The sequence below is a fragment of the Bactrocera neohumeralis genome, chromosome 3 (assembly GCF_024586455.1).
Source record: "Bactrocera neohumeralis isolate Rockhampton chromosome 3, APGP_CSIRO_Bneo_wtdbg2-racon-allhic-juicebox.fasta_v2, whole genome shotgun sequence".
NCBI lineage: Eukaryota > Metazoa > Arthropoda > Insecta > Diptera > Tephritidae > Bactrocera > Bactrocera neohumeralis.
Window position 1 is genome coordinate 12,346,979 of NC_065920.1, and position 27,314 is coordinate 12,374,292.

Sequence of the window (27,314 nt, forward strand, 5' to 3'; positions counted from 1 at the left end):
TAATAAAATTACTCAATCATAATACAACATAATACTTGCGGGTTCTGAAAGTCTAACGCTTGACGGACTGGAAGAAACATCTGCTGTAATAATTTGGGTGTAACAGGCGATATTGAACCCATGATCAACGATTTTTTAGATATAGACTACCTATAGAATGAATAAATCCGCCGCTGTAGAGTTGTACAACAAATATCTAGGTATGGGCATATATAGGTAGGTCTATAGTAAAAAAACACGCTTCAACGAGTGTTACGCTCCGCGTTAAATTTTGTGGTTATGTTTGTGTAGATGTATTCTACTATCTAGATACGTCTTTATATGTTGTTATTGTTGCTGTTTTTTTACTATATGTTATAAACGACATAGGCAAAAAAGTCGTTGGGACAGCGACAACGATTCAGTTGACATTTGACAGCGCTTGTGAGCGGTACGCTGAAGCTTTTAACGCGGCGGTTTCATTCTAAAGTAAGCGACAGCAGCGACGGCGAGTAGCGCAAGTGTTTTGTTGCGGAGAAAAAAAGTAATATTAATAAATTGATACAGCAAATTTAGTTAAATACAAGTTCTGCAAAGGCAAGACGCTTGGCAATTTAACGACGTTTGCGGAAAAGTGAAGTGTGCGCCGATAATGCAAAGTGGCAAAGCAAATAACAACAAAAACCAAATAACAAATAATAAAACAACGTTTTTTTATAAATAACTTTCAGTTAAATATTTTATGAAAATATTTGTTTGAAAGCGTGGAAACGCTGGAAAAGACCACACGCATGCAGCTGAGTAATCACGGCACGTGCGCTGTGCTGTACCGTTAACACGCCCAGCTCGTTTAAATATTTCCAAACATACATACAAACACAATTGTGCTATTACTGACCAATTCAAAGCGTATAATAACAAGAACTACACAATTCTGCATATTAAATGCGAAGTGATCGTGCGCATCGTTGTTGTTGCGGAAATCTGAAAGCAGTGCCGGTGCAACTAATTTAATCAAATATCATCGTACACCGTTGTGGTTTTTGTAACGCATTTGTGTGACACTCTATATTTAACAATATTCTTTGTATTTCTGTTTGTGTGCCATTTATGCATTTGTGGCAATAAAAAGCGCGGCCAATTTATGCAAATTAGTGGAAATGCAAATAATTTAATTACAAGTATGTCGTGCGAAAAATTTGCAGTGTGCGCATCGAATTTTCGTAATAACAGCAATTGCTCGTTAAAATCAATAAATTAAAAATGAGTTTTAAAATATCGTTTACATGGGAAACGGTTAAAGTGATCAGAAATTTGAATGTATGAGTGTGAATAATTGGGAAAATCATTTTTGCATACAAACACAGGCACAATACATTTTGAAAAATCCGTAAAAGTGGAACTAATTAAATCGTAGAAGCATAAGAGTATCAATTGCAGCTGAAATATACACGAATGATGCATGAACAGGGTCTACCAACAAGAATGACGTGATGTTAAAATGAAATAAAGCATTTTAATTTGGCCAAACTGAGTTCTATTTTTTTTATGTTATGCACACAATTTTATGCTATTTACGAGCACCATAGCTGCGTTTGCATATCTCCATCCATTGGCGCGTTGCAACATTTTGGCTGGAATTCGACTATAGCGCACAGAATTCTGGTTTCGATCTTCTCTAGCGTTGCTGGTTGATTGGCGAAACTTTTTTTTAATGTATCGCTAGAGAAAACAATATAGTGGCCTTAAATCACAAAATCTTGGCGGCCATTTGACTAGATAATTTCTCGAAATTAACGAGTCGCCTAACTAAGCACGCAATGTGTCGAGGTTAAGGCGTGAGACATGAGGCATCTAACAGTATATTGGAACTTATAAATTTGCTGGGGTTAGTTGAGACGTTATTACTTAGGAGAGGGCACAATAGACCCTAGATCTATGCAATCCTCACTTACGTATCTAACATGAGGCGCTGCACCGCCTTGTTGGAAATAGATATCGTCGGCGACAACTAAATAAAATTTCGCGAAAAAAGTTGATTAACATCGCGAACGCTATTGTTTTCTAACGTAATTTCCTGCCACATTTCGAAAGAAAAAAGATCCGCTGATGCCGACAGCAAACGGTAAATTTTTAGGATACGATGGCGTTTCCTGAACCAGACAAGGATTTGGCTCACTTCAATAGCGACAAATTAATTTGTTGCCGAAGCGTTTAAGCCAGAATCGAACCTCATCTGAGAAGTTATTTTTTCGGATTTTCCGAAGAACGTGAATTTGCGTAATAATCTTGGGCAATTGCGAAGCGCTGTACCAAAATTAAACGTGGCATCAAGAAGTAGCAAACCTTACTCAACACACTGACGAAATTTGACACAAATCGGTAAAAAAAACATGGTCGTCATGCGCTATCAAAATCAGGTCATTTTTATTGGTAGACGCTATATGCAAGAATAATACTTACATATATACATGCGGCGCCATTATCTTTGCCGCTTCTCAAGTTATCGTCTTTATTTTTTGACTCAACTTTTGCGGTCTCTGAATGAGTTCTATGTGATAATTTTTTATGAAAAATATTTATTTCAGGATTTCAGCAGCGTATTTTTTGAATTATGACAAGGGTTATTTTGCTCATTTTCCGTTTCGAATTTAATATATGTATGTCTAATATTTATAATCTTGTTAATCTTATAATCAAACCAAAAAACCTTTTAATATAAGTCATCCATATCTGCTCAAAAAATTGCGCCCTTAAGTCATTCACTCTTCAGCTGGTTAATTTTTATAGCCTTATCTGCTCATTCCCTGCTCTCTGGAAGATCACATGGCTTCAAATCTGACAAATGCGTTTCACTTTCGAACATATTTACTCTTATCGTTCGTGAGAAGAGTTCTTAGTAAAATAAAAAACACAAAACTATATGTATATGTATGTATATATAGAGATCAAACTTCCCATTAACATAAAAAACATTGCATCAATTGAGGTAGAAATTGTTTATCGTTTGGGTCTGCGCGCACAGTTTACCATAAATGGGCCAGTCCGGATAAAATTTGACCCACATTTTCCTATAGTAAAATCTTTACATTTTTTCTTCATTACAACATTTCACTTGATTTAAAAACTCAAAAAGGAAAACTCTTTTTCGAACAGACATTTTCTCTCTTCTTCCAAAAAATATAATTCTTAATTTTTAAATATTTTACATTATAGGCTCTTAAAACTGACTTATATTATTATGACAATAAAAGCTGATAAGAATAACCAAACTGCGGCTAAGATCTACTTGAAAAACCGCCATGTTGCGAAACTGGCTAATTTTGAGCGCGCGTTTAACAGCCAAAATGTATTTTAAAACTCTTAATATATTAAGCAATAACAATAACAGTGGCGACTCACGAATAATTAATCACAGAAGCCATTAAGAAGCCTGTTGTAGCTAATCACTCATAAAACGAACACTTCAAGCAATTCAAGCTTACAAATAAATAGCTACTCTTTATTCAAATGAATTGTAAGTAGATTACAATAATATTTTGCTATTTACAACAAAAAGTATTCAATGAGGGTGTGTGGTGGCGTTGCGCAGCCCACCTTACGCTGTACATGTGGTTGTTATGTACATATATTAATTATTTACAAGTCGTTTATTAATTCATTAAACGATATTAATCGTTAAAGTATCACGTTTTTCACAAACAAGCTTTTCAGCTGTTGTTATTGCAATTATTTCATAATATGCGAATTTAGATATCAGCAAATTACATAATTACGCACATAGAGATTTGTAAAATAAAAAATATATGTACTTATATTAAAGCTGATACATTTTCGAATAAATAACATTCAGTGAGGAAGTTTATTAAAATGTTCAAGTAGAGATCTCCTTCAGCAGGGACAAAATATGAATTATTATTAGAACAAACACAGCTTTCGAGTAACAGCAATTAATTATTTGAATGCTTGAATTATTATTTTAATAACAATAATATTTGAACAGCTAATAAAGCCGACATATGCAGTCTTTATTGTTCAGGCAAATTTTTTAAATAAATTTAGCGAATTGTAGACTGCACCGTTGCCTTAGATTGTAACCCATTGCAAATTTCTTGAAGATAAGAAAATTTGAAAGCGATATCTCAAAAACTGCGGGACTAGTTCGCGTGTATACAGATACACAGGCGGACATGTCAAAGTCTACTCAGCTTATCATGTTGATCATTTACATGCATATTTTATAGGCTTAATCCTTCATACAACTCATAATCAGTGGCAATCATTGCCACTTGTTGTTTGAAAAATAAATTATAATAATAATCACCAATTAATCTCGTATAATCGACTAAAGCCCACTGAAGAATCCCAATGGCTTTTCAAAAACTTGAACTAAAAATGTGTTGCAAAATACCTGAAGAAATATTATAAAGTCGACTGAGGGATTCCCAATGGCTTCAAGAACTCGAAATAAAAGTTTCTTCCAAGATACTTAGAGATCGAATAGGTTATTCAAATTTAAAGCTCATTAAGGGGTTCGCAATGGCTTTTCAAAAACTTTAAGTAAAAATTTATTGCAAGATACTTAAGATTGGATAGGTCATTAAAAACTATTAAAGTCTGGATTCTGCTTTTGATTTTCTGGGGTGAAAACGGATATGAACAAGCTGATGTATGTAGAAAACCAAAGACATTTCTTTATAAAGAAAAATTTTTCTTTAGAGTTGACATCAAGAGAACCTGGCTGGCAGCCGGATCTATACAAGAGAAGGAGGCAGTGCTTAGGTGACGCTCACGCCGCGAAGAAATGTCGCTGTGATGAAGCTGGATGCCAGCTAGCAAGCAGGCACCGTGCCTGGCCAGTGCTTACATGACGCTCACGCCGCGAAGTGATATCGCTTTGATGAAGCTGCCTGGCAGCTAGCTCTATATAAGAAAAGCAGGAACCGAGCCTGGCCAGTGCTTATGTGACGCTCACTTCGGGAAGTGATGTCGCTGTGATGAAGCTGCCTGGCAGCTAGCTCTATATAAGAAAAGCAGGCAACGCGCCTGGCCAGTGCTTATGTGACGCTCACTTCGGGAAGTGATGTCGCTGTGATGAAGCTACCTGGCAGCTAGCTCTATATAAGAAAAGCAGGCACCGCGCCTGCCAGTGGACGCTCACCAGTGCTTATGAAGCTGACGCTCACTTAAGAAAAGCGGCACCGTGCCTGAAGTGATGTCGCTGGGATGTGAGCTGGATGCCAGCTGCCAGCTGGCTCTATATAAGAAAAGCAGGCACCGTGCCTGGCCAGAGCTTAGGTGACGCTCGCGCCGCGAAGTGATGTCGCTGTGATGAAGCTGGCTGCCAGCTAGCTCTATATAAGAAAAGCAGGCACCGTGCCTGGCCAGTGCATACATGACGCTCACGGCCGCGAAGTGATATCGCTTTGAAGAAGCTGCCTGGCAGCTAGCTCTATATAAGAAAAGCAGGCACCGCGCCTGGCCAGTGCTTATGTGACGCTCACTTCGGGAAGTGATGTCGCTGTGATGAAGCTGGCTGCCAGCTGGCGCTATATAAGAAAAGCAGGCACCGTGCCTGGCCAGTGCTTAGGTGACGCTCACGCCGCGAAGTGATGTCGCTTTGATGAAGCTGGCTGCCAGCTGGCTCTATATAAGAAAAGCAGGCACCGTGTCTGGCCAGTGCCTGAGTGACGCTCACGCCGCGAAGTGATGTCGCTGTGATGAAGCTGGCTGCCAGCTAGCTCTATATAAGAAAAGCAGGCACCGTGCCTGGCCAGTGCTTAGGTGGCGCTCGCGCCGCGAAGTGATGTCGCTGTGATGAAGCTGGCTGCCAGCTGGCGCTATATAAGAAAAGCAGGCACCGTGCCTGGCCAGTGCTTAGGTGACGCTCGCGCCGCGAAGTGATGTCGCTGTGATGAAGCTGGCTGCCAGCTGGCTCTATATAAGAAAAGCAGGCACCGCGCCTGGCCAGTGCTTAGAATGGTTTCACGTCAATATATCTAAATATCTAAGCTTGCAAAATAATGTTTTAATGTTATAATATTTCAAGATTTAACTAGAAAAGCTTTATCCGACTTTGGTCATCCGAGCATTGGTGATATTAGAGAACTTTATTACCGACGGTGCCAGCATTAACAATACAGACAGTGATCCAAAAAACAATAATGTTTTCTGCTCCCTATAGCACATTAAAAGCCAAAAATCACAGCTCTCTTTAAAATACGAAATTCAGGCAACTGTAGAGTTCGACTTGGTTGCATAGTGTTTACGCGTTTAATGAATTTGCATAAAAGCGCTCAAAATATCAATTATTCTATTAGTTTAATAAATGTGTGTTTTTTAAGTGAGTGTCTAATTTATGACATTTCGCGGTGATATGCTGCCATCCAGCCAGTGAATTAATAAATTTGAACTCCTACGAAATGACCTCCAAGCAAAGGAGATCAAATTGCGTGGGCATGAAATGAAAACTGAAAAATATTTGCGTACGATCTCACCGACTATGCGAAAAAGTGCGAAGTGTAAAATACAAATTTTTCAGTTCTTGTTGTAGCACTTTGTAAAGAATGTTACTGAGCAAAAAAGTTCTTGGTCGATAAGCTCCGACCGCCCCGTTTGTGTACGCTTTGACTCTGATAGAAACCAAGTGAGAAAGCAAATTTAACATTAAAATGGCCGAATCGCGAGCTGTGAGTCTTCCATTTCAACCAAGTTCAGAATCGAACGATAGCGATCCGTAACGAAAAAAATACGGTCCAATAAAACCACACCAAACAGTTATGGCCTTTAAATTCCTCTTCACCCCAAATAAATTTACGTGCCACCCTGAAGATGCAGTGCTTTCTAGATAACATTCTCATTTTCCGATTAATATAATTTTAATTCAATGCATGCATGGACCACTCTTTATAAAAGTATGTCTGTATACATACATACATATGTATGTATATCATGGGAGCTTATATACCGTCCGTTTGAGCAATTGCTTGACACGATTGACACCAGTGCGTCATCTACTTATCGAGAAACACACATTTCGTGTTAGTGACGTAATTGATGATTATTGACATTATGTGCCAATTGTTAGTCACGCAGCTAAGACATACTAAAGTTCAAAAAGTAATTAAACAAAACAAGTGTAAACAAAAAATTAACATTGTTTATCAATTATAACGGCACAATCGTACAAACGAGCGAACTCAGCGCCTTCGGAGAGACTAAAGAGCTTCAAGCTTAAGTATATTTAGATTTATATGGGTATTTATTTGAAGAGCTGGCTTTAGGGCAGCAAATATATCTGTAAGCTTCTACACTTCAAACATTTTTTTGCCTACATATGACATAACGTCTTGTTAAAATGTATGCAGTTGCTTACAATATAGGCGCCATCTTAGGCAACAGTCGAAGCAATTCAGCAGCCTTAGACCACACCCTTTTTTAATATTTCAGCTTCGTACTAAGCACTGTAGAGAGCCATACAAAGTTTGAGGTTAGCAGCTTTTTAGTGACAAATAATTTAGCGACTAATAGCCGTTGACTTTAAACGATTTTAAACCCACATATCATATCTAAAAAAATTTCGAAGTTCCATAGGGATAACTCAAGGTATATGTATGCCTCAAGGTCAATCTATGGGGTCCTGTAGAGGTTAGAGCTCAACGAATAAAAACTGCCGACGGGTTATAGCTGCAGATTTCGAAACTCAAGAATAATTTAGCAGAATTAATTTACTCACAAAAATCATTTGTTTTGACAGATCAACACTACTGTACTTATTTTTGCATATTTACCATGCAATCGTAAAATGGTCACCATGCCGAGATACGGCTATCTCTGTGAGACGATAAGACATTTCTTTATGGAAGAATTAGTGAAATATTATTAAAGCTTTAACGCAATTCGCACAGTTTGAGATACCGAATTGCAAAATATGTAAGAACTCACGCATACATAAGCGCGCTTTGACGTGTTAGGTACTTTTTTGACCAACTGTAGGTATATGTACTGTGTGTACGATTGCCAACTTAATCTTAAGTGAATTAAGTGGCGATAAGAAAGTGGTCGTCAAAAAGATAAACCGTTTTTATTTATTTTTTATCACAAGATATTTTAAAATAGCTACCTCGAGTTAAAATTATTTATTCTTATACTTCACTATAATGTGATATTTTTTTGTGCGAAACTATGACCTCAAATTTATCACGCGGCATAATCAAGTGAGATAATAAATTTACCGTTCACAGCGATATGTTTCGTGCAAGAATTAAGCAATTTTAAATGAAAACCTTTGTGCAACGCGATGGCTATAGCAGTTTGATAAAAAATCTCATGTGAGAAAAAAGTGAAAGTGCGCAATTTGTGAAAGTATCAAGCCAAATGCGGGGTCAGAGACAGTACGCAGAAACCGAGCAATTCCAATAAATGTTTAAAACCTAAACGCATTACCATATCAACATGGATGCCACAGCCGCCGAGCAGCCGAGCACTTCTTCAAGTGCCAAAAAGCAAATTAAAATCAATTCTGCCACAAACAAATCCAGCAACAACAATACTGCCACCGTAACAGCGGCAAAAGATCGCACAACAACAACGACGACGACTACGCCGACACCTACCCTCGCGCAGATTGGCAAACAGACATCGCACAACTTTCGACTTAGTCAAATCTCGGATAGCGGCGCGGAGAGTGGCGACGAACAGACGCGTCTTATACGTTCACCCTCTTCACGTTCGCATAAATTCATTATCATACCTTCCTCGCCACCTACACCCAGCGGCAGTGCTAAGGAAGCCGGAGCACTCCCATTTCGACCCACCATCTCTGCGAGCTCATTGTCTACACTGGCTGCCGCAATCCAGAAGACGCCTGCTTCGAGTCAACAACAAAAACAGCAGGCACTACAACGTCCTCGATCGGTGGCGCGTCAGTTATCCGGTATGGCAACTGCAGCTGCACCCCACTCGACCCTGCTGAGCGGGGTACCGACCACCGTTAATCAGTCAAAGCAAACACCACACTCTGCGACTCATTCAACACCCGCAACATCATTAACACGATCAGCAGCACAATCACAATCGGATGTAGTTCATCAGCCGACTAATATTAAAACACCAGCAACAATAGCAGCGTTGCTTAACGATAATTCAGCTGGCGTGACATTCACAATTGAGGATTGCGAATCGGAGGGTTGTGGCGGTTATGATGATCGGTATAGTGGCGATTTCACTGACGGCAGCGGTGTGGCTGTCTACGATGCAACACTTCACCCCGACAAGACAACGGCAATCAGTTCTATTAAATCCGCGTCAAAACTTGCGCCATCATACACAATAGCCGGCGCACAAACGCCGCTGTCTACTTCGACTGCGGCGCTGGTTACAGCTGCGGCAGCACCCTCAGTAACAGCTGTGCATCCCTTTTACCGTAGCGCATTGGCAAGCAGTGAGACGGCCCCATATTTGCAGGGATTTTCGCGTGGGCGAAGTGAGAGAAGCAGCACGAGATCTGTGGTGTCAGGTGAGCAATCGATACGACTTATAAGAGGAATTAGTTAAGTGAGGCACAGTGACCACTCGGTCTGTAAAAACCGAATAGAGTCATAAGCACGTAGGTAAAGTTCTTGCGTGGCTCAAAAGCAGTTCTTGTGCCGAAGCCGGCTAATCTCTCTTGTAATCAAAGCTATCCATTTCGAATCTAATTCTTTCTTTTTGAATTTGGAACTTATTTAATATACTATACGAGCTTCGCCAACATCAACAAATAAATTTCGTCTCAACTACAGAGATATATTTAAGACTTATCAATCAGCTCTTATTGGTGTCTCTCCCGTACCCCGATTTTTGATCCTTGATATCAACCTTTCAAAAACGTGGCGAAAACTATCAAAGCAAAGCAAATTGCCACTCACATATCAGGATCTGAATTAACTAAATGAAATCATGAATATTCAGGTATAGTTCTTTTCTTGGTTCTAAGTCATTGGGCGTCTTATGCCGAAACCGGCTAATCTCTCTCCTTTGCCGGTTATCCATTCCGAACCTGGGCCTTTCAATGGAACATATTTAATGTTATGAGAAAAACAAATTCCGTCTCAACTACGGAGATATTCCAAAGTTTTATCAGTCAGCTTTTCCGTACCCACTTTTCGACCCTTGATATCAAGACTTCGTTTATCTACGGTTTAATTAATTTTTTTATTTTGCATTATTTTCAATATTTCGCTTTTCTGACTACTTCTTTTATACTGCAGCTTATATACCGGGCTCACAGGATCACCTTGCCGAAGCGCTAGCACAGTACGAACTGCTTGAGCAACAGCAACAACAGCAGCAACATTATTTGCGACCCAGCCATTCGGGTAAAGATTTAAGTGCGAGTTCCTCATTCATCTATGGCGATCACGTGGCCAATCAAATTTATTCGGATGTGACGTCGGTCCGCTCATTAGCATCGATTGGCATCGGTTCGACGGATGGACGTAGATTAGTGATAAGACGTGTGCCGCATACACCGCATGAACTATTCAACATGGTGCATCCACCGACGCCGCCGTAAGTATGAGTAGTCAAACTTAGAAAAGCGCATGCAAATCTATAAGCCATATACATACATATATCATATTTGTTGTTCGAGCTTCTTGCTGTATATACTCTACGCTGTTGTTGTGTACAGTTATAGATATGGTGTGCACGTGTATACACGATAATTACTACTATTTGTGATAATTAGCGCTGGATTATATACACACCACATGTATCGAGTAAATGTTTCGTAATGGATTGTCTAAATATTTAGTCACTTTTTATTATATTGTAAAACAGTCTTTGCTGTTACCGTATAATTGGTGCAAGATTTTTAATCCCCAATTGAAATTCTTTCCTTTAAGATTTGAGGTTAGGTTAAGACGAGATCGATGAGCTCACTAACCGTGCGTTCAACGCTGGTTTAGGAATGCCCTAACTCATTAATAATGTCACCGAGCCACTTTGTGATAAGACTAGTATGGAGTGGATGCGCTGCTCTCATCGTGCGTTCTATTACTGGAGCGGGAGCTTGACCAGCTCTGGGCTACTATAAAATCGTGCGCTGTTGCAGGATTCTTTGGTTCAAGGTCGATCGTAAGAGATCCAGTGTACTCTTTGACTCAACGCTAACCTCTCCGTATTTGTGAGGATTTTAACAGATTATTGGCCAATCGGCGTCTACACTGTAACGTTGAGAATTTTACCGGATGCCCGCTGTAAAAGCTGTGTGTAAGAAGACGAGGCGGAAACTTCTTAGCACTTCCTTCTTAATTGTTTCATCAATTGTCGCTGGCTTGTTGGCATAGACCTGACGTACACCCACAGAAAGTTGTCTAACGACGTCAAATCGGACGACCGAGGCGGCCAATTGACTGGCCCATTTAGTGAGATAACACGTTCACCAAACTTGCTTTTCAATAAATCGATTGTGTCATTCGTTGTGTGGCTTGTGGCACCGTCCTGTTGGAACCACATATTGTCCAAGTCCATATCATACAATACGGACCCAAAATATTCGGTTACCATTGAACGGTAGCGATTCCTATACACAGTAACGTGATGGTCTGGATCATCACGGAAGAAGTATGGCCCAATGAAGCCACCGGCCCATAAACCGCACCAAACCGTAATTTTTTCGGGATGCAAAGGCAATATCATTTTGTGTGCCTGTGTATTCAAATTTTTCCACTAGATGCTCAATTGCTGATCTGACAGGACGATGATGACGACCATAAATTGGACGTAGCGCTGTTAAAGTTGAGGCTACTGACTCCGAATTTCGGTAGTAAATTGTAATAAGTTTGACACAATCTAGGATCGTATATCTTTCCATGCTGAAATGGCAAACCTTACTGAAGAGAAATGTCAAAAGAGCGAGAAAAAAATGTGGCGTCGTTTGCTCTCCTTATCGGTATAGTAAAACTCCGGTGAAGGTGTACGTACCTTACCTTCCATCGGTTCTAGAGTTACTAAGCAAATACGTAAACATTGTAAAAATACGTTGATCTTCTTAACCCGTTGAAGCTCAACCTAAAAGCCGATTGGTCTCAAAAGAGAGCTTGTGAACTCGCTCTCTTACCAAATGTTGGTGTTGCTTAAACTTTTATCGTCATCTGGCAAATTTTTAACACAAACATATTTTTTATTGATTCAACGCAAAACAACTTGCGAGTGCGCCTCGTGTCATGTTATTGATGTGAGAAAGTTTATTTATGCTATCAAAGGCTAAATTAAGCTAATGAATCTTCAATAAAAAAGTTTTATCCGCAAATATTTGTGATTCCGCAACATAATTTTAACATCTCATTGAGAGGCAACGGGTCGCGACGTTGGAAAAATATTATCCAGATGGCAAGAGGACCATAAAGCGAAACTTAAAGATGGTGAAGTTCAAAGTGTTAGTTTTGAATTGGAAAGGTGTATTGCAAAAAAAGGAGCTGTTTGGAGTGCACATATTATTTTCTCTATATAAGTGTTCCTCTGGAATCGTTCAGCCGCGAATAGAGAACCAATTGAGTATAGATAATAGAAAGGAACCTTAGGGCGTTTTTGTAGAAGTTTCTGTGAAAGATTTATAGAATTTCAAACGGACATTGTATAGTACAAGGAATTGAATGAATCAGCAACCTATAACTCAATAGTCAATACTCATCTCCTGACGAGAGAGAAATTCGACTAATAATGAATATTTTAGATTGAAAACGAAATCTGCATCTTGAAGTTATTTATCCAGTATCACATACATATTTACATTATTATATAGAACACCATATAGTGCATAAAATATTTCCAAATTAATTATACAAACTATTTTTAATGGATTTACAAAGTGTGTGCTAAAATTAAACATGCTTAAACTGCAGTTAATACCGCAGATAATTTGCATTTGATAAAACTTTATTTGAGCTATCAATTAACAGCCTAAATATGAGAAATGAGATTATAAATATGTTTTCGTGCGCACTTACTTATACATATGCAATTTTGGATCAATTGAATTGAAAATAACACCTTGTAGAGGTTTTCAGACAGACGGAAGATTTTCAAAATTACAGTCTCAACGGCTCCGGCGCCAGATACAGACGGCTTAAAACAAATCGCAATCGAAAAAACACGAAGCGCTAAGCTAAAGGTAGTGAAAATGGCAAAAAATAAATGACAGCAAATAAATAGCATCCCTCAAGGAAGAAAATTTTAACAAAAAAAATTTATTTGTCAAATAAAGTATTTTGAATACGTTAAAAGTTGGCTTCGCTTGAAAAAGTTAAACATTTCAAATCCTACATTTATCAGAACACCGCCAGAAGCAACACAAGTCTACAAACAGTGATTTTGTGTGATTTGCTAAGTTTATTACACGTTCGTCTACCACTGAGTCTCACTCAGAGCAATGACACCGCGCGGCACAAACGACATAGAAACTACGTCCACAAAGCATTCGGAATATAACTATTATCGATTTAATCGCATTGCTAAGATGTAAGTTATGTTTTTCGATCAAAATACCGGAATATGTTATATAAAATACGCTATAACAGAGAAAATATCAATAAAATATAGTTTGAAAACTTCCTTTTTGTGTCGCGCTGCTTGTTTAGCACCTCCTTAAGGATCAGCCATTGAATTTCATGCTAATTGAAAAGGCATTATCTGCTGAGTATTGATTACTATTAAAACTAAAACTAATTAATTACAAAATTTATGAGCATAATTGAGATCTCTTTCTCTCTCTCATCACGTGATATAGTAATGTTTTTCACTAGCAACATATTACATCACAAAGTTCTCATGCATTCGTTGTATTTGGTTCAACGTTGTCAGCCGTGTGTTTACCCATTAATGATAAAGTGTGAAAAACCTTAATAATATTTGTTGCAAGTCTCTAAAATCGGAGAGTGTTTGCTTAAATTATTAACGGCGACTGTAAAGCAGAGCAAAACAAACGTTGTTGGTTCTTTCAATTTGCATTGAAGTACTTAAAGCCAAAGAGAACAAACTCTGAACGGTCGGGCTAGCTTTGAAAAATATTCTCTGGTGTTGCTAAGGGTATGTAGTTAAGGATTTATTTTAGAGGAAGGGCGGATAGATATCAGATCTAGTTCGACGGTCGGTTGCTTTGAAGAAATCCTCTATTGTTCCTAAGGCAGCCTTATGATACATGGTCACAGATTTATTTTAGTTGAAGACCAAAGAATATGCTTGCTTAAAGTTGAAGCCACTAACTCCGAATTTCAGTAGTAAATTTTAAAAATTTCGACCCATTGTTGGAGCGTATATCTTGCCATGATGAAATGGCAAACTTGACTGAAGAGTAAAATCAAAAGAGCGGGAAAAATATGGCATCGTTTGCTGTCCCTATCGGTCTACTTTTGTAGTGTTTGTACAAAACAATAAAGATTCAAACGGTTGACCCGAGTTTCTCCTCTAGCAAACAAGAAACACCGTCATCGAACAACTAATAAATACTGCGAGAAGCTTTTATGAACACCAATATGCTCAAAGTTTTGGTATATCCAATCCAGAAACCGCTATTTACTCTCAGATATTGGCACCATCAATGGATTCATACGAAAATATTTTCTGAAGTACAGGAAAACATCGAAAGCTTCTTACAACTATAATATGTATAAAAAAAGAACGATCACTTTTTAAGCTTTGAAAGCTCTAAAGCAGCTCTAAATGCGATACATAAACGAACTGTGTACACAAGTTTGAAATGAGATATATTAGCACTTAAATGATTACAACTTAAATTACATTATGTTAAAATATACTTTCGAAAACTGGGTGCCACTAAACTTGGAAATTTTTTATTGTCACACTTTCATTATTTGAAATTACTAGAACGCATGCGCACACATGCCAATTATATTTACCGTTTTTGGCTGAATTTTTTGTATTTTATTAAATTTTCATTGACAATAACTGGTTGTGCTTCGATGCCTGCAGGTGAATGGGGTGGAAAAACAATGCAAAACAACAAACAAACTTGGAAATAGATACATTAGTATGTATTATTTAGAACTCCAATTGGTGTGGCCAAATTAGCTCACAATTGAGGTTATAACAATAATTAATTTTTCTAATTTTGTTTCACTTTAATTTTTAACATTTATTTGCGTATTGAGAGTTTATAACACGCTTGATGCTGCGTGGAGACCGTTACCACAAAAGTCGGGGCTAAGTAACCGGAACAGACCCGGATTTTTATTCAGCCAATGACTGTCAACTCTCCTCGAAATTACTTCAAGAATTTTTTCTGCCGCTACAATAACAATGGTTCTTATAACCACCTATATTGATAGGTGTTCAAATAGAGATTGCAGAAAATTTTCCGGTTTTACTTCCCAGTCTGGTTTGTTTTTCTTTTGGTATTATTACAAAACATCTTGGTTGCGACGGCGCACATGTAACCAATGAGAGACTTATATCCGAACTTTTGCTCAGAGCCTATCTCTCGGTGTAACCCAAAAAAAAAAAAGGATAACGACATCAAACTGAACTTTGAAAACACAGAACTTTTCACTTCTCTTCTCAAATTTTATCTCCGCGCATAGATCGCTTTCCTACTTTTCATGTTCATTCAATAAACGATTTACTCTCTCTTTCTTGCTTACAGTCTGCCCGGCGTGGATGACGATGATAACGATAGCTTTCTGGATCCCTCTGATGATGCGGCCAACTTGAAGCCACGTCAACAACATTGGGCCAACAAAATGCAGTTCGTGCTAGCCTGCATAGGATACTCAGTAGGGCTGGGCAATGTCTGGCGTTTTCCCTACATGTGCTACAAAAGCGGAGGTGGTAAGTTCACATACTAACATGAATATAGCCTCTTGTGCTAAATGCCGGTTCAGCGACATGAAGCCGAAACTACCAAGTTTCTGATGTTAGAATGTACAGCAGTATAGAGGCCCTTGGATCTATGTATCCGATTAGGGATCACATCGCCTCAATAGCATTAGCAGGATACTGCAATTTATCAGTGTGCTGAGCGTATGTGATTCGTTGTGTCAGAAGGAATAACACAATAGATCTTAAGTCGCGGTGCATGCCTCAATTTGTATCTAACTAAGTTGCGTTACATTCCCATTAGTTTAAGTACGCTTCGCAGCAAAGGCAACACACAAAACTTTTTTAGCTTCTTTCACAAACTAAAAGTCATAGAAAATCTCAGAAGTTATCAGAGGCTTTAATGAAAAGTGGCGTCTGCAGCAGAGCTAGACTCACGTGTGTACCACTAGCAATGATATTTGATTGGTTTTACGACATTTTTTTTATTCACACATCTCATCCGGTAATTTGTTTTGGCGGTGGAAGTCTTTAAGTCTAATTGACGAGCATTTTATTAATAAAAAAGAAATGTTGACACAAATCTCCACTCATATCTCATGGATGGTCATAAATATTACTTAAAATGTGAAGCTTAATTTGTTTCGGCATTGCTCAGGCTTATCATGTGAGTAAGTGCAGAAGAAGAAGAATAAAAAAACGTGATATTTTGACACTCGCTAGCGAACATAAATAATAATAACGCTTGTGTCTAAACAAATATTTCTTAATGTTTAACCAGTTTTCTGTTTTATTTGTTTTCCAAATATTTCACGGCGTAAAAACCAAGAATTTTTGAGGTGAGATGTACTCTTATTTGTATATCAAAATAAGCAAATATTTTCATATTATTGTAAAGGTAACTTACAGAAAGAAAAATTTAACAATTTTCAAGTCCTAGAAAATAGCAACTGTACCTCCTAACTGCTAGCCTGCTCAATAATCAAGTGGAAATAAGATACTCGAAATAAGAGATTGAAAAGTCAGATCCCTGAAATTTCCTTCAAATCAGCAGCCACAACTGACAGCTTTCACGCAAATACAAAACGTTATCACAGAAAAACAAAACACGCTCTCATAATGTCAAAACTAAACTATATATATACATATGTAAATGCTGGCCTTAAATGCGAGCGAAATTGTGTCATGAGTGGAACAGCTACTGGCAAATAAACCAGTGTTTACATAGCAATAAAAAAATAAGAAAAAACTTAAGTAAACTAATAAATATACTTCTATGTAAGCTGTGAGTAGCATCAAGATCTTCGTACGTATTATCTAAGTAATTTTTACGGCAAAAAAAAACTAAAAAAAGTACAACAATAAAGCAAATATATAATGACTGCTGAGTGGCAGGTTTCATATGTCGCTCGGCGACTGATTTTAGTATTACTATACTGAAATACACAATGTACAATGTATGTCGTTGTTTGTTTATAAGCAGTGTAAGGCTGTAATATATTTTATTAGTTTTAAACTGCATTGGCATTATTTTCCGGTGCGTTTTAAAGTTTTTAAGTTTGTGAAAATATAACTGTAACTGAAAACATTATTTGTTGTCGTAGTTTAGTAGTCAAACTCTATACTTTTTATTGTGATTGTTTTTTTTTAATTTTGAGTTTAATTGAATTTTAATGATTTTTTGTATTTAATAAGTATATATTATGACAAAAAAGTACCCGAAAGTTTTAAATAAAATGCAAAATACTTAATTATTCAATCAATATTGATTTTGTCGCCTTCAAAGTAATCCCCAACCGATGTATAGTAATACACTTATGCCAACGATTTTTACAGTCCTCGGAATACTTTCCATAAGCACTTTTTGGGGTAGCCTTCAGCTCCTTCAGCGAATTTTATTTTATCTCTTCGATCGACTGAAAACAGAATTCTGTCGCTACAACAACAACAGGCCTGACTCCAGTACTCTTTATGGAAAAAAATTCAGTTTTATCGGGACGAGCCGAGCGAGAACACGTTTCATACTCAAAATATCCACTAAAATTTTTCGAATGGACTCGCGAGAGATGTCGAGCTCTCTTGCCATTTATCTAACACTTGCCTGACGATTTTCGAGCACCATATCCTTCACTTTTTTAATATTTTCAACATTTAAAAGGGCAAAGGTCGCTCAGATCGAGGCATGTCTACAACGATCTCGCTGCCGTCTTTGAAGGCTTTGTACTACTCGTAGATGTGCGTTTTTGATAAAACTGAATCACCGTAAGTCTTTTCCAACATTCGCAACGATTCCGCACACGAAATTTGGTTGGAAACACAAAATTTGAGACAAATTCTTTGTTCGATGTTTTATCCACTGTAAAAATCGCAACACACTACTGAGGTGTACCGACTTAAGCAGCTGCTGTAAACAAACTGGTTGACAGACCGCGCTCATATTTGGCATAGTCATTAAGGACAGCCCTACCAGCTTAACACAATACATTTTTTTGAATGTTCCGGGTGCTTTTTTGCCACAATCTACATTTTTTTTTAATTATGTTATATAGCTTTTAATATAATTTTTTCTTTTAATAAATTCTTTCTTTTTTTAAATAACTTTGAATTCATTTTATGATTTTTTTCTTTTTTTTTCTTTTACAGGTGTGTTCTTAGTACCTTATTGCATTATCTTATTTATCTGCAGCATTCCTTTGTTATTTATGGAATTGTCAATTGGTCAATATACCGGGCGTGGACCAATTGGAGCGTTAGGACAGCTATGCCCGCTATTTAAAGGTATTATTATTACTTAAAAAATATTGCTTATTTATTTTTTCTAAGAAAAGTTTTTTTTTTTATTTTTAATATATTTATATACTTAAAAAATTTTTTTTTTCTCAGAAAAATTAGATTTTTTATTTTACATATTTTTTTATTTATTTTATTTTATATATTTTTTTATTTATTTATTTTTTATTTTTTTATTTTATTTATTTTTTACTATTTTTTTTATACATAAAAAATATTTTTTTTTAATTTTTTCGAAAAAAGAAAATGTATTTGCTTATTTCACATATTTTTTATGTATTTTTTTACCTTCTCTTCTGTTTTTAATATACAATATTATTATATTTAATGTAAAACTTTTGTAAACCGATATATCTCGTTTTAGCTGTCTTATTTTTATTGTTTGCTCGTTAAAAATTTGCTTAGACTTTTCACACCTTGTCAAATATCGTTAACTATGAATTCTAAGCTAATTATCACGCATATGCATTGCCGGTAGTATTTCTAACATACACATATAGACGTTAGTAATTCTCTAATAAGCTTTGGTGTTATGGGCAGTCGTGACAAATACAACAAAGAAAAAACTAGATCACTTCTCAGTTAGAACAAGAGAACATGGTAAATTTGCAAGTGTCTGAGCATTAGTACTGACAACTTCTCTAGTCGAGAAAAATGTTTAGGCTCTTCTGTCGATCGTAGGTTTTGCAACGAACTCTTCGAAGAGATGAAATGATCTTACATATCTGTTGATATTTTTCTTCGCAAGAATATTGATATTGATTGTCTTTTTAATATAGAGACAGGGTAATTTTGTTCGCTGACCCACAACTTGTAACTGAGAGAAGCAAATTTGTAACTGAAATTATTTTCAACTCTCCCTACGAGAGCAATGTACATCTTTTCGTAGGAACCTTTTAAGCCCTTTCTTATATACCGCGCTATTCGTACTCCTATCTGTTTGGTACTATGTTTCGAGTCCCAGTGATCAGTTAGACATAGTAGATTATGCGTTCCCACAATAGTCTGGTCTAAGTAACCAGAGCGGAACGGGTTTTTAACCGGGCAAGGATTTTTTCCTGCCCCATATAAGAACAACAACACGATAGATTATAGAAAATTTCGTTTTGTAGACTGTATTTTGAAAAGGGGGCTAAAGAAGGGTGTTGTTGACTGCATAGAATATTTACAGAAATAATTTTGGATAAAAATCAGAAAATCGGAGAACATTTTTCTCGAATATTCAATTAGAAATTCGTTTTTTTTTTCTTTTTTTATACTACGAAATCTATTTGTTCCCCAAACTTCTACTGGGATAACTCAAAGCAAGTGTGTAAGCGTTTGTGTGCTTTAGTGCTAAAATTAGATCAGTGCTGTGAGTTGAACTTGTGAAGTGATTGTTAACAAAACAGCTATGCGGAAAAACAAGCGCCAATTACCTATTACCAAACTCGTGTCGGGGTGTTGGTCATGGACAAGGCTGCACAGTACATTGTTGTCGGTATGACAGTATATATGTATATACAAACATACACAAATAATAGATTTGTATGCTTAGAAATATGTTTTTAACAAAACAGTATAGCATATTGTTTAGAACACTATATTGGCTGAACTTCTTCAATTCTGACTCATCGGTCTTGAAGCTACCCTGAATCTAGATTCTTATGAGAAATTTTGGTTGCTATAGATGCCCAGCATCAGAACTTTCCGCAGAGAGAATAGGATTTCATATGTTTTTTATTTAAGATTTTATTCTCTCTTATCCACAACCGATACTCGAACTCCTGCACTACCGCTTAGTGCCAACATACTCAAGCAACTTGGCTAGGCCGATTAAACAAACCATATTATAAATTGAACAACTCAAATTAACAATGTAATATACATACATATGTAAATATGCCAGAATATGTGTGTTTGTAGGTTATAAAAATCCATAAACCACAATAACCCACTTAATTATTCGCAACGCCATTATCCTCATTAATAATTCAAAACTCACACTAAAACTAGTAATTACATACAATTTTGCACAGAGGTTTCAATTTTGATAGAATAGATTAAATGTCTAGACTCGAGAATCGAAGCACAAATTAAAAATGATGTAAAAATGAGACATACATACAAGCATCTATATAAAAAGACCACTCAGACCATGTGTAGCTAAGTTGTTAATTGTAATAAATCAATTTCATTCACACCCACACTTAAATAAATATGACTATTTTAATAAATTGTTTTAGGTAATTTGGCAAGCCATTTTAATTACTTTATTACCGAAGCCATAAATATTTATGGTCGGTGATTTTGATTAGTTTAAATTCTCTTATACATACATATATTCGGCTGCAGCTATAATATATAGCTATAATATGATTTAGAGCGATCAGTTTATATGGCAGTAATATGATATCGTTGTCCGAGCTGAACACTTTGTTCGGAGATTGTAGCGTTGTCTTAGACAATAATCTATAAAAAATTCGCGAAGATATCTTGTCAAATGAAAAAGTTTTCTATACAAGAACATGATTTTGATCGATCTGTATATACGGCAGCTATACGCTATAGTGCTCCGATATCCGCGGTTCCAACAAGGGAGCAGCTTCTTGAGGAAAAAAAAGACTTGGACAAAATTTCAGATCGATATTTCAAAACTGGCGGACTAGTTCTCGTATGTATATACAGACAGGCCGAAATGGTTAAATGGACGCAGCCCAAAGTTTTGTGGACGAAATGAGGTTAGGTGAAAAAGTCACATCTAATAGAAGCTGATCCACTACTACCACAAATCACTACTTCTTCTGCTTTGGCACTACAACCGTCGGTCGGTCTGAGCCACAAACACAAAACTTCGCCTCGAATAGGAGGAGCTTTTTGCTGCAGCATCATCTTCCATGCGGACGACATGACGAAATCAGCGTATTCTTTGGATTTCTATGCGCTTTATTATATTAATGTCGCCGTGGAGCTCATACAGTTCGTTGTTCGATCTTCATCGATATACATCGTTTTAGCGGACGGCTTTAAAGATTTTGGGGAGAACATTTCTTTCGAATGATTCAAGTGTTTTCTCATCTCGGTTCGTCCTCGTCCGTGTTTCTAATGAGAGAGCGTAATTTTTTTTCATCGAGTGAGAGAGATCTGCCGAACTCAACGTAATCGTCTGTTGGCAAAAGCTATTCTGCGCTTGATCTCCAGACTTATATTATTAGTGGAATTTATGCAGTGATGAAGATATCCAGACTCGAGGAATCTCTATCTTGGTACTTTGTCTTGAACTCGTTCATCACAACACCAACCTCTTTCGCTTTTTTCACGCTGAAAAATACTGTACTCACGACTCAGTGGTTAAGTTCTTCGATATGATTATCATCTGCGTACCCCAGTAGCATTATACTAGAGTGGACAGGAGTAGAGTAGAGAAGACAGTCTCACTGTGGTTCATATTAGCGGCACGTATCTACTTTTCCAGGATTATATTGCAGAGGAAAACACTCCGTCTAAAACCTCGTCTGGTATTGAACGGCTTGGTGAGGTCCTTCCCGACTTTGACTGAGCTGATGGTTTTACTTAACGTGATTCTGCATAACCTTAGAAGATTCGCCAGGTTACCCAATTAATGAGAATTGGTATCTCCTATCGAAAGCGGCTTTGAAATCGACTTTTGATGATAGATGCCGATCTGTTTGTTTATGGTATTTGCAAAAATCTGACGTATTGTGAACAACTGATCTAAGGTGGACTTGGTCTATAGCTGTTTTGAAAAGATCCAACCAATTTATTTACAATGAGCTTAAGCCTTCCACACTAACTGTCGAAATATGCAATGTTAAGAACGCGATAATTAGCGTAGATTGCGGGATTTCCCTTGTTGTGAACAGGGGAGAGTTTACTCATATTCCAATCATTGGGCACGTTTTCATCCTACCAATTCGACCTTAGTAATTGGAACATGCTCCTTTTCAACTCCTATCTGACGGCTTTAAACAGCTCAGCTGGTTATCCATCGCCCCCTGGGGCTTTGTTGTTCTTAAGCCGCCTTAGAACTGTTTTAACCCGTCTTGGTCGAGCGCCTGACGACAATGTTATCACATAGATTGTTGGTGCAGATTCTTCTTCTTTCGTCGCAGCACTGCTTTGCCATTTGGCAGTTTCGAAAAATGTTCCCTCCAAATTTTAAGTGTACTCTGGGTGTCTGTTATCATGTTTTTATTACTGCCTTTACAGAAGTCGAATTGTCGAATAATGATGCAAAGTAAGCAAAATATTAGCTTCCGAAAACCAAGAGTGTTTATAGACTGAATAACGGTTCCCATGACAGTCGGATTTATGTAAAAGGAACGAATTCCAGTTCGCTAAGGCATATTTTGAAAGCGGACTACTCCTTGTGGAGTGTTGTTTACTCATAAATTTAATTTGATTTCTCTTTAATTGCATTAATTTTTATATGTTTATTATTATATTTGTATATTTTCAGGCGCTGGTCTCGCTAGTGTGGTTGTCTCTTTCCTAATGTCCACTTACTATAGTGTCATCATAGGTTACTCAATTTACTACTTTTTCACATCATTTCGACCAGATATGCCATGGATCGATTGTAATAACAGGTAAATTTCAAGTCATAAAAACTAAATTATCAACTGATGACAGCAAAAATCAAAGTATACATTTAGGATGTTACTTTTCATAAAAACACACTCTTTCCAATTTTTTTAAGTTTCTCAATTATTCTTTGATTTTATATCGAGTGATACATTTTAGTTATTCCAATTTTATATTTCGAAATATCTTTCTAGGTGGAATACGCCGGACTGCTGGGTACCGCAGCGCACTAAAGATGTTATAGCGCCGAACACGTCACGAACGCCATCGGAAGAGTTTTTTGAGTGAGTTTTCGAAAGATAAAAAGTGCAACTTTTCAAAAAACCTACTCTCTTATCAGTTGCATACTTTTAGGTTACCACATATTAACAAAATCCCAGCATTATAAATCAAGTTGTTTGTATCAAATTTTCTCTAATTTTTAATTTTCAATTTCAGAAATAAACTGCTGCAAATCAGCCCCGGCATTGAATATCCCGGCGCTATGCGTTGGGAATTGTTTGTGTGCCTTATCTGCGCCTGGCTGATGGTCTACTTTGCGACATGGAAATCAATAAAATCATCAGCAAAGGTAAATTGCTAATAAAACACTTTCACTACCAAGGAATTAGTTGTGAATTTTAATTTTCTTTTTGTTTTTTAGGTACGCTATTTCACCGCCACATTTCCCTTCATACTTATCATCATACTGATGACCCGTGCGGTGACGCTCGAAGGTGCCGATGAGGGGTTACGCTATTTCTTTCGACCCAATTGGTCGGAATTGAAAAATGCAAATGTGTGGATCAACGCCGCATCGCAGAATTTCAATTCCTTAGGCATCACGTTCGGTTCGATGATCTCATTTGCGAGCTATAACAAATACAATAACAACATTGTACGCGATACAGTCGCTGTAAGCGTTGTAAATATGCTAACTAGTCTGCTGGTGGGTGTGTTTGCCTTTGCGACTTTGGGTAATTTGGCGTTGGAACAAAATACGAATGTGCGTGATGTGATAAGCGATGGACCCGGCTTGATATTTGTGGTTTATCCACAGGCAATGGCGAAAATGCCTTATGCGCAACTATGGGCCGTAATGTTTTTCTTCATGCTACTCTGCTTGGGCCTCAATTCACAGGTGAGAATGCTTGGCATGATGGAAATTAAACAATGAACTGGTTAATTATATCCGAAAAAAGGTGTACTAAGTTTGTCACGACCTCATAAACCATATATAGAAATGATCAAAGCGACGAGCTGATTCGATTTAGTCATCTCTGTCTGTTCTTGGGTCTGTCCGTATAAACATTAGAGCAGGTCGATTTACAGGGAGCTAAAACGGAAAAGTAGCGTATGCGGAAAATGTTATGCAGTCTAAAACCGGTTTCGATGAGCGTTTTTTAGGCGAAGTTTTTTAGCGATTATAAAAATTTGTTCGACAGTTTTTGAGACATCCGAATAATATTTAATACGTAGGTGCATCGGTCAAATAGGACAACTATATCACATATCTCTCATACAACGGATTATTCAGATTTTCTTAACTTCGCCTTAAAAATCGCTGGCTGGTTTTGGCTCCATAGTTTCTCATGCAAAGTTGTTCAGAATGAGTCTTAAAACATTTCCCGCAACTTTTGATATATCGATCTGAAATTTTGCACACAACTTTTCCTCTACAAGTAGCTACACTTTTGTTAGAACCGCCGATATCGGACCACTATAGCATATAGCTGCCATACAAATTGAACGATCCAAGTTAACTTTTTCATTAGATACGATGTCTTCACAAAATTTAGCATGGATTATTTTCCAAGGGTTGTACCGTTATTTCGAAGAAATTGTTTAGATTGAATGACTATAACATATAGCTGTCATACAAACATCAATCCAAGTTAAGTTCTTGTAGTAAAACCTTTTTTATTTTACACGATATCTTCATGAAATTTGACATGGATTAATTTTTCTTGTTTTTCTTAAATTTCTTTTTCTAATTTTACAGTTCGCTATTGTTGAAGTTGTGGTAACTTCGATACAGGATGGTTTTCCAAATTGGATTAAACGTCATTTGGGTTATCATGAGATTGTTGTGCTCTTTGTATGTGTTATCTCATTTCTTTTTGGCCTACCAAATCTCATACAGGTATGTGAATTTCGTTTTACTATAGAATTACATGTTTAAAACATATTTTTTAATTTATTTTAGGGTGGCATCTATTACTTCCAATTAATGGATCATTATGCCGCTTCCATATCGATTATGTTCCTTGCTTTCTGCCAGCTAATCGCTGTAGCTTGGTTTTACGGCACAGGTCGCCTATCAAAGAATGTGAAACAGATGACCGGCAAAGCGCCCACACTCTATATCAAGACATGTTGGCTGCTATTGGGACCTTGTCTACTATTTGTAAGCTATAAGTTAATAAGACGTTTTACTTTGAATGAACACGTGTACTTGACAGGCTATTTGGGTGCTTAGTTTAATTAACTATGAAGAGCCGAGCTATCATAATGGCCGCTATAAGTACCCAGATTGGGCATACGGCATTGGTTGGATGTTCGCATCATTCTCGCTTATCTGTATACCCGGTTATGCTATAATAAATTTACTACGCGCAGATGGTCGTACATTTATGGAGGTGAGATAGCAAAGGAAATGTATATTTACAATTATTTCTAACCACAAAAAATTATACTTCACAGCGCTTAAAGAATACGCTGCGTCCAAACATTTACGAGTGTCGTATATGTGGCGAACATCACTGTGAGCACGACTTCCCCGAACAGGAACAGTATATGCTCGCACAGGAGCTATCGGGCATTTATAAGCCAAAAGATCATTTGGATCCCAATGCGCCTATAAATCATTTTAATACCGGCCACAAGGCGGGCTACAATCCCATGCATTTGCAGCGTGAGCAAGTGGAATTGGCTTACGAGGAGAAAACTCAACCAGAAGAAGATAACACACATTTACCACCAGCCTCAACACCCAGCACATCGACAGCAGCGGGAAATAATAAATGTTGAACACATTAAATATGCTGCTGAAGCACGTCCTAGTATTGTCCTCTGTATTTATAAACGGCTCAATTAGTACTCATTTGCATGTAAACGCGTATGTAGATGGCTGCTAAAAAGCCATCACATTACATACTTGCATTTCATGCTAAACTCCTGTAATTTTTGTGATCCTTTGAGTGCGTTGTTTGTCGTTTTTAGTTTAAATATATAATATGGTTTTATATTGAAAATAAGCTATTTAAATAAAGTTCAATCTATAATTAATTATTAGAAAACATATTATAATGAGGTGCACCACGGAATTGTTTGCACAAGGCGAAAATCTCAAAAGGCTTATATACATATGTGCATACATTTAACGTTATTCAATGTGAACTAGTGTTTAAATTACATGTGTACATCCAAAAATTTCGAAAATACATACATATATAGTATTCATAAAAACGAAAATAATTTTGTCTTTGACTGTTACATAATATAATATTAGTACGACGAAACTCAAATCCTTTCAATATCCAATGCTACCGCGGCGTATACGCAACGTGACTTGTGTTTTTCTTCCAATTGGCATTGTCAGCACGCCACCTTTCTGGCTAAAGTAATGATATCACACGGGATAGAGTCTATATATGTATATATACCATACTATAGGCCCTCATTAACTTGTAATAATTTTGGAATGAAACCATTTTCATCACAGAATAAACAAACATATAAAAAGTTAACAAGCATTGCAAGATTTTCTAATTGGTGACAATTTAATCGACATATTTACCTTATGAACACGTTCCGTTTGCTTTATTTTAAATGCACACACTTCACATTTCATATACTTTTATATTGTAGCACAATTATATAAACTTTATCACTTTAAGTATTTATCACATAATAAAACAAATTTCATAAATTCACAATTCCACTATTTCAGCAAAACTTTTCACTTTGAAACTTCAAAAAACAAATACAATACTATAGTTAGTCCGTTAACCATAGTATTGCCAGACTGTTATAGTTTGTTGATTTGTCCGTTAACCATTGTACTGCCAGACTGTCAAAATAGTTATGTTTACATAAAGTGCAACAATTTTGCTTATTAATTTATGTTGGCATCCACATTTCGCTGCAATTATTGACAAAACCTT

General features: G+C 37.0%; 1 protein-coding gene across 4 annotated transcripts; it reads left to right on the plus strand.

Moving 5' to 3' along the window:
* The first annotated feature begins 393 nt into the window (after positions 1–393).
* LOC126753593 (sodium- and chloride-dependent GABA transporter ine) lies at positions 394–26,625 on the plus strand. 4 transcript variants are annotated; one of them, XM_050465145.1, is made up of 13 exons: positions 394–468; positions 8,223–9,496; positions 10,230–10,530; positions 15,623–15,807; positions 18,439–18,573; positions 23,045–23,174; positions 23,364–23,453; positions 23,608–23,740; positions 23,813–24,289; positions 25,151–25,291; positions 25,355–25,555; positions 25,611–25,787; positions 25,852–26,625. In XM_050465145.1, exons 2-13 carry the CDS (start codon positions 8,434–8,436, stop codon positions 26,176–26,178), a joined length of 3,360 nt encoding a protein of 1,119 aa, XP_050321102.1. In that variant the 5' UTR covers positions 394–468; positions 8,223–8,433; the 3' UTR covers positions 26,179–26,625. The 4 variants fall into 4 exon arrangements, with proteins under 4 accessions (XP_050321102.1, XP_050321100.1, XP_050321103.1 ...); XM_050465143.1 differs by having other exon boundaries at positions 400–523; XM_050465146.1 differs by lacking the exon at positions 394–468 and adding an exon at positions 575–1,160.
* The last annotated feature ends 689 nt before the right edge of the window (positions 26,626–27,314 follow it).

Coding starts and splice junctions, on each gene's coding strand:
- LOC126753593 (XM_050465145.1), top strand. CDS start 8,434: ATGGATGCCACAGCCGCCGAGCAGCCGAGCACTTCTTCAAGTGCCAAA. Junction 15,808..18,438: donor GTGCTACAAAAGCGGAGGTG/GTAAGTTCACAT, acceptor TTTCTTTTACAG/GTGTGTTCTTAGTACCTTAT. Junction 25,556..25,610: donor TGGGACCTTGTCTACTATTT/GTAAGCTATAAG, acceptor TGTACTTGACAG/GCTATTTGGGTGCTTAGTTT.